The following is an 11849-nucleotide window of genomic DNA, read 5'->3' as shown; positions in this document are numbered from 1 at the left end:
GGCCCAGTCCCGCAGTCTCTCCTCACAAGAGATGCTCCAGGCCCCAAACCACCTTTGTGCCTCCCGGGACCCTCTCCAGCAGCTCCTTGTCTTTCTTGTACCGAGGAGCCCAGAACTGGACATATTCACCTCAGGAGGGACTGAAAAACAACTTTTATTTCAAGAAAAAGCGAAAAAGAGAATCTGGCGTGAGATAAGCCTCTGGATCAGGGTCGGAATGGCTTGATCACACACACTAACAGTAAGGTCTGCACGAACACTTTTACAGCGCCGCGACTCGGAGCTCTGCGCAGCCCGGGTCCCCACGCCCTGCCCCCGCCCCTCGGGCCCTGTCCCCGCCCGTTCCCGGGGCGGTTCCCGGCGCCGTTCCCGCCCCGCGCTTTACGGCAGCGGCCGCGGTTTGCGGCGGGCCGGGTCGGTGCGGACATGGTGAGTGAGGGGCTGCTCGTGCCCGGTCCGGCGGCTCCCGGGGGCTCGGCCCGGCCTTGGCCGCGGAGCGAGGGCCCCGCAGAGGCCGCTGGCTCCGCTCTCGGCCCCGCAGCCCCCGCGGTGAACGCGGCGCCGCCGCGCCGGGATCCCCTCGTCCCCACAGCTCGGGGGTCCCCGCCCCGCTGCCCTCGCCGTGTCCCCGCGGGCGCCGTGCCCGCAGCTGAGCGTGTCACGGTCGCCGTGCCGTGTCAGGCTGGTGGCGGCGTGTCCGAGCCGCTGTCTGCGCTGCCGGCGGGGCTGCTGCCCTTGTCCAGCGCTGAACAAACCCTGTCTGTTCGTTCCATGCAGGCCAGCACGATGGTGGCGGTCGGCCTGGCCATAGCGGCAGCCGGATTCGCAGGTGTGTGGGGCCGGGCGGACACCGAACACAGCTGTACCCGCACCCCCCGGGGCACTTAGCCGGGCTTCAGGGCGGGTTCAAGGGAGTTTAATGGCTGGTACGGGGCACTCTTCTGGGAGAGCCTCTGTTAATGGCTGTAATGAAACAAAAGATCGAAGTTCTTACTATTTCGTGTCCCAAAAAAGTCTATTCCTCACTCTTATCCACAAGTTACCAGTGGCACTGAATTGGTAAATGTTTGTTCAAGGAACTGTATTTAACCTCAGTCAACGCTGGTCTCTTTAAGGTCGCTATGCAGTAAAAGCTTTGAAGCAAATGGAGCCACAGGTAAAACAAGCCCTTCAAAACCTACCAAAATCTGTGAGTTTTAAATTATTATCTTTTTATTTAAAACTTTATGTGGTGAAATAACTGCAGATTGTTGTTTCTGTATAGCATTGTTGTATTTTCTCCTGTATTTTGTCAGTAACAACAATTAATTGCAGCAATTCAGGTGGTGATGGGCTAATAGAGAACTTATTTGGGCACGTTTAACAAATTATTTAAATAATGATGCTCTACTTCAACTGAATTTCCTATTACAAGTGAGAAGTTTTGCCATTTTTACAGACTAAAAGCTCAGCAGCTACGAAATCAATGAATTGTTTTAACTGATACTTAGAAATTAGTCTGCTTTAAACTAATAAGTTTTCTTTTTCAGGCCTTCAGTGGTGGTTATTACAGAGGTGGATTTGAACCCAAAATGACTAAACGAGAAGCAGCTTTAATACTAGGAGTGAGGTAAAGGAAATTGATCAGAAATGAAAGGTGAACAGCAGGCAGTGATGTCTCCTCCCAGCTGGCCCTGTTTGGAAAAGTCATCCAGTGCCCAGCATCCCCTGGGAGCGTCACTGCCAAGTCAGGAAATAGGAAGTGGCTGTTCAGGACTTTCTGTGCTTTTTGGGGGTTCTTTGCTGCACTTGAGTTTGGTTGGATTCTGTGTGGACTTCCAGACATCTGCACATTCCAAAGCCACACGTGGTCCAAATGAGCCACTTCAGGGAGCCCGGGGTTCACTTGGTGTGAGGAACATGATTCTGCTGTTAGCCTGTGGTTCCTGTCAGCGCTGAGGAGTTTCAGGTGGATGCAGTGTGAAGGTGCTGCAAACCCACTTCTCGGGTCTGGAATAAATTCATCACTTCTGGAACCTTGTAACCTTGTAGATCTGACTATGGTGGCAATCCTTGCCAAAACACTTAAGGCCAAATACAGAAATAAGAACTTTCAGTTGTGAATTTTTTTGGGGGTTCTGGAGGTTTTTTTACCTTAAGAAATCAAGCTTTTTTTTTTTTTTTTTTTTTTTTGTCTTACAGCCTTTAGGAAGTCTTCCCCAAAAAAATGTTACAATGTAATTCTGTTTCTTTTTAATGGTGTGGGTGATCCCCATCCCTTTAGACTGCTCAAGCATACAGTGTTTTGGAAAAACCCTAGAAAGCCTCTCCAGGATTTAGACACTACATATCAGTGGTAGGAAAAGAGAAACATACATGTTAGCTAGAGAATTTATGGGTAAGACAGAGTGCTCACTTGTTCTCAGACACCTTTTGATGATCTGGGGAATTTCATGAGGATCCCTTAAGTCAGTTTTTCTCTCTCTTTCAAAGCCCTACAGCCAACAGAAATAAAATTAGAGAAGCTCATAGACGGATTATGCTTCTGAATCATCCAGATAAAGGTAAGGAAAGGAAATTAAGTCCTGTTGATTAGTTAATACATGTTTTTAACAAAGATTAATAGAATTGTGTAGGGAGGAAGTCAGTGATACATAACCACCTCAACTACCAAAAGACCCACAGAAAACTGAGTGAAAAAAAATCTTAGGGTGCCTTAATCCACGTGGGTCTAGAGCTTATTTTTGAGCATGGATGTTTTAAGAGCAAGCAGACAGATTGAGCAGGTCAGTTTGTTAGCTGCTCTTCTGTGAATACCAGTGTAGAATATTGTTTGTTAGAGTGAGACTTAAAATTGCCTTAATTTTAGATGAAAACCCAGAGTACCCTTGTGTGTTTTATATCCCACTTGAAGGTTTGAGTCCATGGGAATGCCTCGGGAGTTCCCCATAAATGGCAAATACTGAGCCTTCCACAGCTGCTGGAGACATTAAATGATGAAGTATTCCTGTTTGTGGTACTCTGAAGGCTCAGAATCTAGTTATGCTCCAAGTTAGTAACTCAGGGCACCTATACCTATTCTAAATTCTGTGCAGTGAGTCAGAATCATGTGTTGGTGTTTGACATTTAACTTCTTAATCATTGCTTAAAAGGTAAAATGGCTTCCTTTAAAGTGACTGTTGAATTCCTTACTTCTATGGACCAAAATCCAAAATAGTCCATGGGGGATATGCCTTTCATAGGTAATATCAAATGAAAGTTACCTTCAAAATTAACCTTACTGAACACATGCATGAGATAAAAACAGCATTTTGTTTTGTACATGACCTAAACACGTTAAATTAATCTTCAAGAAAAACATTATAGTGCAATTAATGGTATATATGCTACCAACACAGCCACTGTACCTCATGGCTTTACAGTGTTGGTGCATTTCATGTGGATTCTGTCTCCCTGAGTAATTTTTTGCCTTGTTTGAAAACTGAACCTTGGTACAGCAGCACTTTATGCTGGGCAGGATTATCTGCAGACCTGTTAGTTCTGTGCCTCTGTAGTCACCGACTGTGCTAAGTCAGTGGTGACCAATTCATTTATGACTGATAAAACTGGAGGGAAAAAAAACCACTCCAGGAAAATACAAGCAGCCTAAAAGGAACGAGTGGTGTGACACCAAGCTCCTGCAGTGACTGTGAGTGAACTCAGGTGCTTTCAGTCATGTCCAGTTTGTTCTTCAACTGGCAGAACCTCAGCCTCTTTTTTCCTGTGTCCTGTGGCATTATTATCAACACAGGAGACAAATGTTGGGGTTTTTTTCATCTGAGGTTCTCTTTCTTCCAGGTGGATCTCCATATGTAGCAGCCAAAATCAATGAAGCTAAGGATCTACTAGAAGACCAAGCTAAAAAATGAATGACAAAGAAAATGACTCAGTCAGAGGGTTTGTCCCTGCAAACGATTATTTTTGATAAATGGATTAAGAAAAGTTCTAATGTCAGTCTTTGACTTAATATAAATGGAGCTGGAAATACGAATCCAGGGAGGTACTTCCCTCCCCACTTGGTCACTTCTTTTTGGAACTATGTGAGGGAGTGAAGCTTAAAGATTTTTCACAGCTGTTCTTTATTAAACAGCAAAATCTGCCACTCAGAAATATTTTCAGTGCTTGAAAGCAAGAACTTGGTGTAGCCAGTGTGTGTTACCAGGCACAGGTAGATTCACATGCTGTTACCTAATTTCTGTTGAACTGGCCCTGTTTAAAGTTCACGCTGCTGCTCTTCCATCTGCTAAAATTAGCACACTGAACCTGTTTGGGAAGGGGGTGGAAAAACCAAGAGGATTTATTGGACAGGAGGAACTGGGAGAAATGTGTGGTTGCCTCTGCCTGGAGAAATAAAGTACAGGAAACAATGTACTCCCTTGTCCTTGCCTTGTGAAAAACAAGGTTGGTTAAGTGTTACTGATGGATCTGGAATGCCCCAGATTTTTTTAGTAACTTTTAGTTTGGACAGGTTTTAATAGCATTTAATAAATTCTGTATTTGTAATAGAAGTCCTGTAGTTTTATACATTATTGTACACTACAAAGACAGAACTCGCACAGTGAGGTTTGTATTTATAGTGAAACAGGAACTCTTTACATCAGTTGCTGATACCTGAGCTGGATTTATGCTCTGTGGAGCTTCTCATACCCAGCAGCTCGTGAGGATCTGAGCTGGGGCCAGGGAGCTCTGTCATACTCCAAGAATCTTCCCAGTGTTTCTGCCACTACAGCAAAACCCTGCACAGCACCTCTGGGAGTTAATGCCCACCTGGGAATAAACACAGTGGGGCTAAAAGCTTCCACTGCCAGAACCTGGACTTGGGAGTGCTGCTGGAAGCATCTCATCCTGTGAGTGCTGCCTGCTGTGCCATTGCTGTGGATGAGTTCTGGACTGTTCGAGAAGGATTACAACAGTAATGTTGAGTCAGGTGCCTTTAGGAGAAAAGATCAAATAGGTAATATTACAACCTCCCCAGAAAGGCAGTAACTTTGCTCTGCTACAGAATTTAAAGCAGGGTGAAGGACAGCTGGAACACCACCATGCACATTTCTGGAGCCAGCACATGCCAAGCCATATGCAAAATGTTTCTGTACTTAGTATTTCCCAGCCAAACACTACTGCCTTGTTACATAACTTTTTTAAAAAATTTCTCCACTTCTGTCCTATCAGCTGAGATACTTGTGCACACTTCAGTTACAACTTTTAACTGGGTCTGTTGTACCAGAGGGAAAGCTGTTGCTGAGTCCACCACTGAAGTGCTATGACAAATGCACACACGGGTCTGCTTGGGACAGCTTGGCTGTAGCTCTGTCAGGTAGAGCTGCTGGTTTAGAACTCTTGGTTTTGTCATTCTGACAAAATCAGGCAAGACAATTTTTTTCATTAAGTAAGTACGACTTCAATGCTGCCCATTGCTCTGACTTCTTACACCTCCTTGCTACCCAGATGCTTTTCCACACCTGTTTTGTGCTTCCTTGCTCTGGCTCATATACCTGAAAGATGGGGGGGTGCCATGCTTTAACTGACCAAAAACTACATCTGCATTGATGCCTATATATGTTAGTCAGGTTATGCAACTCTCCAAGGTAAGGAGTCTGGTTTTAGACTTGTTAACTGGTGTTTGACACCACTACCTTAACAAAAGGAAGATCAGCATGTTAGAAACTCTTACGAAAAATAGTTTGAGGTTCAAGCTGCCTCACAAGTAGGTTTCCATTGTTAGTTTACAGATTGAAAACCTTAAAGTCAATAGTAATTTAAATTTCCGATAGAAACAGTCAAGAGATGGAAGATCAAAGTTTATTTTCTTTTACTACCAGCATACAAAAAAAACATATTGCACATCAAACAACCAAAAACAAAAATAAAAATACTCTACTAAGGACTAACATATGTAGTTTATACAGAATAAACTTTCTGGAAATTGATCTTTTCAGTAGTTCAGGTTATGTCTTAATGGACATGACTAATTCAGCTTAGTGTTAACTAAAGCTATGTTTGATTTTTAAATACTGTACAGTTTAATAAATAAACCAAACAAAGCCTCAATGTAGAACAGTCACTGCCAATGTCACCCAGTATCCCTGCAGATTATGAGAATTTAACAAATGCATTCCAGTGGTCTGCAGATTTTTCCTCTACATACAGCATTTAAAAAACATGTATTAAAACAGACCAGTTTCCAGACTAAACTAATGGAGAAATTACATTTCAGTGCAAAATATTTTAGACTGCATTTCTTTCTAGTATTCCTCAGGTGAAGAAGTGGTTGCATATTATTAAAAATGTAACAAAAGCAGCTAATGCTTTCATAAAGAGTATTATGTTAGGGATCCCCCTCACATCTTTGCCGTATTTTGAAAACAAAATAACATTTCCTATAGCCAGCAATTTTGTTTATTTAAATGTTACATATACTATCTCAAGGCACATCTGATGATATATTTATAACACAGTAGGTGTCAAAGTATGTTTAACATATGATTTCTCCAGGATCCCTCCCCTTTCTGTATTCCAAAATGGAGGAACTGAAAGTGCGGTGTCAAGACTGGCGATCCATATTCTATCTTTGGCAAGCTTATACAAGCACTATTTTAAATGTAATGTAAAAGAACTGTAAACTAGGAACTTCAGTTTATGAAACACCATTCAGCACTGCTTCTTCCTGATTATTTCCATCCTCCTGAACAGTGACTTTCTTTTCATCAGGGCTGTGCTGTAGTTTAGAAGGCTCATCCCCAGAGGTGGTGGCAGGACCATTCACTGCCTTTTCAGAAGGGCTGTTTTCGTCAATCGCATCTTTTGCCTTGCAAAAACAAGCAGAGGGGAGTATTAAAAATTCCATAACGATACAGTGTAATCTGAGTTTCCCTCTGGCTCACACAGCAAGAGGGAACACCTCTTGTCTGTCTGAGCCTACATCCTGTCACTTAAAGCATCTGATCACTTACCTTGTGGTTTATGGGATACTTCTGTATCAGCCACTCTGAGGAAAACATGCCAATGTAACCCCAGGTCTGCACACCCCCAGCACACCCAGAATGCTTATTTATTTCTATTTGTCTAAGCCCATGAAGGAGTTTACTGAAAAACTGAGCTTTACACCCCTTTTGAGGTCTATAGCAAGATGACATTTTGCTAATGAATCTTTCTTACATAATTGTGGCAATACACTGGCACTTTAGAAGTAAAGAAATTCTGCTTTATTCAGTTCTGATTATTTTTCAGGATAATGTAATGCCACTCTGATCCTTTAAGGAAATAGGATCAAAACCATACAATCTTTGTAAAATTAATTCCTTCTAATAATCTAAATTCCTTGTTTATACAAGTCACTAAAAATGCCACATAGTATCCTCTATCCCTAAAGTGTTTTAAGATTAGTTCTCAAGACTTACCATGGCAATCTGAACATTTTATTACATGGCGCAACATTACAAAGTATAATATTTTAAAATGTGTACAGACATAATTCGGGCCCTAAAATCTGCAACAGAAGTCAACAAATTATTGTCAGTTCTGTTTACTCTGGGCCCTTTTGCTTTTAGTAACTTGTTCTTGAAATCAAATGCACTTGTAAGTCAAATAAGGGTGAGCTAACTGAAGCCTTCATGCCTTTACTGTTCTGCTGCAAGGGAGGATAAAAAAAATGCACATTAAAAAAATCTTACCGTTTCTTTCTTGGTTTTGGCTACTGTCTCCTTTGGAGGGTTTCTCTGTCTACTTTGAGATTCAGCTCGTGATATATAATCAGCTACTGTTACTGTTCAAGGAAAAAAATCACAGTGATGCTCACATCAGCAGTCAATTCAGCATGAACCTTCACGTCTTTTCTGCACAAGTTACGCTCTAAAACTGGGAGACATCTCACAAAAGGCCTTCACACTTACAGGTTATCAACCACACAGCAAGGATCAATTTGTTTCTGTTGTTAAAAACAATTTTCACTAAAATTGGTGGTAACAATGATCTGAAGGTAGACTCTTAATAAAACCAATTTTGGTCCAATTGCAGAATTTATTGGAGAAGGGCTTTCTGTACTATGAAGAGATTTGGCTGCAGCTCTTTGAACTACAGACTGTGTGTGTGTCACTGGGGTTTTATTAGCTGAGCAGTGAAGAATTTCACACTAATGAAATGAAGACACTTAAGCAGTGCCCAGAACTGGGGCGGGTCAGAGCCTGGAATCACTTAGGATGATGTGGCATCGAATCTTTGGTACATCACGAAGCAAATGAGGAGGGAACTTGCCCTCCTTGAGGTACTGAGAGTGCCACCAGCACTGTGCCATCAGCTCTGTCCCCTGGCTTGGGTGTGGCTGCTGTGGGATGTGTGGACACGGGCAGTGCTGCCAGGGCCAGCCCAGCCCAGCGCAGGGGCAGCACAGCTGTGTCTGTGCCACTACAGCTGCACTCAGTGGGGACAGCCAGGGCTTCTCTGACCTCTCCTTACCGCCTCAGCACGTGTTCTGTAGCCCGGTTTTGTCTGATCCTGCCCTCCTGTAACCACACCAAGACTCAGTCCTATCCTTCGAATACAGAGTACTGCAACTTTAAATACACACTTGTATCACCGATGAGCACAGCACATTAGGGTTGGCAAGCATTACCTATTGAACTGTACAGGCATTTGTATTTAGTGTATCAGGTATTTAGGTGAGCTATTTTTCTGGATTTAGGAATGACTGTGCATGAAATCCAAATCAGACTGGGAACTACAACAGATGAATTTTCTGTTACAGTAAATGGACTTCTTACAACTGAGTCCTTCCCAAACTCTGAAGGCCAAAGGAGTTTCTACACTAAAGAAAAAGTACTTTTTCTTTAAAATGAGGTTTTGAACCCAACTCCTCTAATATTAGTAAATAGGAAGCATGTTTCATGCACACAGTGCATTCTTAATATTGCTCTATGAATAAGGCACCGTAACATACAGCAGTGTAAATCAAATGATAGAGCTAAATGACTGAAATATAGTAGTTGGCATTGAGGGGGGGAGGGGAAGAAGGGAAGAGTTCCTTCTGTCTTAATTTCACTCACACTTTCTAGGTATTTATGAAGACTTTAATTATTACAGCATTTTAACAACGATGTCAAAGAAATCTTGTTTGGGAAATTTTGTTATGTTCTTAGACTATTTAAGATTTAAAAGAATTCCCATGGTTTTCTAGAAATTACTAACATTCCTTTACATTGCTGGCTAAGTTTCTTAGAAGTAAAAGCTGAAATCCTTTTCACTTTTTCTGCCCCTTTACAAATCACTGCTAAGAAAACTGGAATGTTGAGAAGAAATGTGTGGGTTTGAAGTTTTTTAGGAGGGTAGGGTGTTTGATTTTTTCCTTCCCCCAAGTTTTAGCGCAATAGAACAATTTTTTTCTTCTTAATCAAATGTTGTATGAGCACCACAGATACAAGGAAGACAAATATGGGTGAAATTTTGAACCTGTCAATCTAGAAGACCTTCTGTTACTACCCTGCGCCGTGTATGTACAAGCATTTTCTAAACAGGGCATTGTATTGATAATTAGCCAGTTCACCTTCAACATTTCAAGTGTTAGTACACACAAAAGAAATGCAACAAGCCACAACAACAAAAAATTGGAAACATGCAATTTCACTTAAATTCCTCCTCCTTCCCACCCTCAATTTGCAGATGACTTAAACTATTCCCAACAGCCAAGGACTGAGAGCAGCAGTGTGATGCAGGTGTGGGGCTGGCAAACCCCACGTGAGTTCCCTCACTGAGCTCTGCCAGGACCCACATCCTGCCCTTCCAACACTGCTGCTCAGCCAGTGCTGAAAAGGTTGTGTCCCAGTCAGTGCAAGCGCACAGATGCAGTGAGTGCAGACCATGAACCTCCATGTTTGTCGTGATCCTGGACCACAGAACTCAACAGCCCTTTGGCCATTGACTTCAGCGAGAACTGGATCAGAAGCGTAACTCGTATGTCCAAGCAAAAAGTTAGACATCAATTAGTTTCATTAGACAGATTTTAGAAGTTTTCCTAGTAGAAGAAATGTCTTTCATCTTTATCTAGTAGTCTTATTAGTTATTGAGTAACCTTTTGATATTATGCAGCTCTATGTAAAACAGCAGACACAACATTCTCTCATGCTTTTGACCTGAGATTACCCACAGCTCCACTCGAATTACCTGGCTGTCTATCTTCTGCCTGACCCCTGAAGCGACGCCTGCGGCTACGATTGCGTCGCTGGGGTTTTTTGTCACTATCATCTGCAATTGCAAAGTTTATAATGAACTATTTCTGATCATAAAATAAAGAAATTCTTCAGCAGTTTCAGCATGGGGCAATTAAAATGGCTTCTGTTAATGACAGAGACTAAGTAAGACAGAAAAGCTAAAAGAAAATTTTATACTGAAAGCATACACAGTAACACAAAAGCTAGATTTTACTTTTTGTTCTTGGTTCATTAAAACATTTAGGCACGTGCTTAATGACCTCAGATTTCATTTATTAAGTAACCATATGTCAAATTTTAGCAACATAACCCAGATTTTTTTTTCTACATTAAGCAACAGATTGTATTCTCATCCCAGTGAGTATCCAGAGAATTTACTGAAGGAAAGTTCTTAAGTAGAAGCTGGGTAGAGACAAATTAACAGCTACTTAAGGAGCTTTCCCACACCAAGACTGAGGTTACCAAGGACGAAACAGAATGCTGATCTGACAGTACTGTTTCTATCAAAGCAGCAGTACCAATGGGAAACAACAAGTCAAGTCTTTGGTGTCTCCAGACAGTTTTTACAAAAAAGGCACATGAAAAGGCTAGTGGAGCTCAGTAAACAGAAGATTCCATGGCACTGCCATGGAGGGAGTGTTTCTTTAATCAGACAGCAACCTTGAACAGAACAATGATTTGTCACTTACAAAAAACAAACAAGGGCTTCACTACACTTACAGGGACAACACATTTATTTCTTAGCTTGCTCTGGGACTACCATCCAACCATTTACATACCTAAACCATTCTCATTAACAGAAGCTGTATCAGACTCTGTCATCCCATCCATAAGGACAGCATCTTCATCAGTCCTTCGCCGGCGTGACCTCCTGCGGCGGTTGCTGCTGTGGTGGGACTCGCTGGCGTCCGTGTCCACGGTCTGGTCTGACTCCGTGTTATCCAGCAAGCTGTACGGGTTGCTGTCCGGGTCTTTAAGCACTAAACAAACAGAAAGTGTCCACCTAAGATACTCTAGAGCCGTGTAACCATTTCCAGGCTGACTTACAGCTGTGTCTGAAAGTTTCGACCTACAAAGCAACCTTAAGGCAAGGTGTAACACACAGAGCTGAGGTTTTTGATCTCAAACTGGATCCTCTGACTCTAACCCAACAGTAACAATTCTGGGGCACCACAACAGCCCAATCTGCACTTGTACTATTTAACCACAAAGATTTCCAAGGTGACATTTGGAGACCTCTTACTCAAAACTGCTAAGTATATAAAACACAACTTACACTTTGTGGTTGTGTGGTACTTCTGACACTTCAAGTGTTATATTAGCACAGATTCTGAAAAACCTAACTTCCAATCAATGATTTCTTCTTTCATTCCGTATCTAAACATAAGCTGACCTCAAAAGGCAGCCACAGGCAATATGTCAAAGATTTACCAACTTGGCTAATAATGTTATTAGGTGTGAGCAGTAAAGGAAGGAAATTAAGATCACTGTGAACAGAAAATAAACAAAAACCTTAAACACTCTGTTATGACACAGCTATCACACAACTGCACTGAAATCCCAAGGTATTAAGATCATAATGTAAGAATGGAGTATTTTAAAAGACTAAGAGGTCATACAGAAAATTGCCAG

The 11849-nt window shown here is 42.2% G+C and overlaps 2 protein-coding genes across 3 annotated transcripts in view; one reads left to right on the top strand and one right to left on the bottom strand.

Moving 5' to 3' along the window:
• The first annotated feature begins 418 nt into the window (after positions 1-418).
• On the top strand, positions 419-4526 carry DNAJC19 (DnaJ heat shock protein family (Hsp40) member C19). Its single transcript, XM_068200381.1, has 5 exons — positions 419-829; positions 1116-1189; positions 1530-1609; positions 2473-2543; positions 3817-4526. The coding sequence occupies exons 1-5, from the start codon at positions 427-429 to the stop codon at positions 3885-3887; spliced, it is 699 nt and encodes a 232-aa protein (XP_068056482.1). The 5' UTR covers positions 419-426; the 3' UTR covers positions 3888-4526.
• A 1277-nt stretch (positions 4527-5803) lies between these two features.
• Positions 5804-11849, bottom strand: part of FXR1 (FMR1 autosomal homolog 1) — a 33819-nt gene continuing 27773 nt past the window's right edge. Inside the window, exons 14-17 of one of the 2 annotated variants that reach the window (XM_068200379.1) lie at positions 10997-11197; positions 10171-10251; positions 7689-7780; positions 5804-6823 (exon numbers count right to left, since the gene is read on the bottom strand). In XM_068200379.1, the coding sequence (XP_068056480.1) occupies positions 6653-6823; positions 7689-7780; positions 10171-10251; positions 10997-11197 (545 nt within the window). In that variant the 3' untranslated portion in view covers positions 5804-6652. The remainder of the gene's footprint in view (positions 6824-7688; positions 7781-10170; positions 10252-10996; positions 11198-11849) is intronic. The other variant, XM_068200380.1, reaches the window with a different exon arrangement.

The sequence above is a fragment of the Anomalospiza imberbis genome, chromosome 10 (genome assembly GCF_031753505.1).
Source record: "Anomalospiza imberbis isolate Cuckoo-Finch-1a 21T00152 chromosome 10, ASM3175350v1, whole genome shotgun sequence".
NCBI lineage: Eukaryota > Metazoa > Chordata > Aves > Passeriformes > Viduidae > Anomalospiza > Anomalospiza imberbis.
Note: the sequence above shows the minus strand (reverse complement) of the source record. Positions and strands in the feature narration are given on the sequence as shown.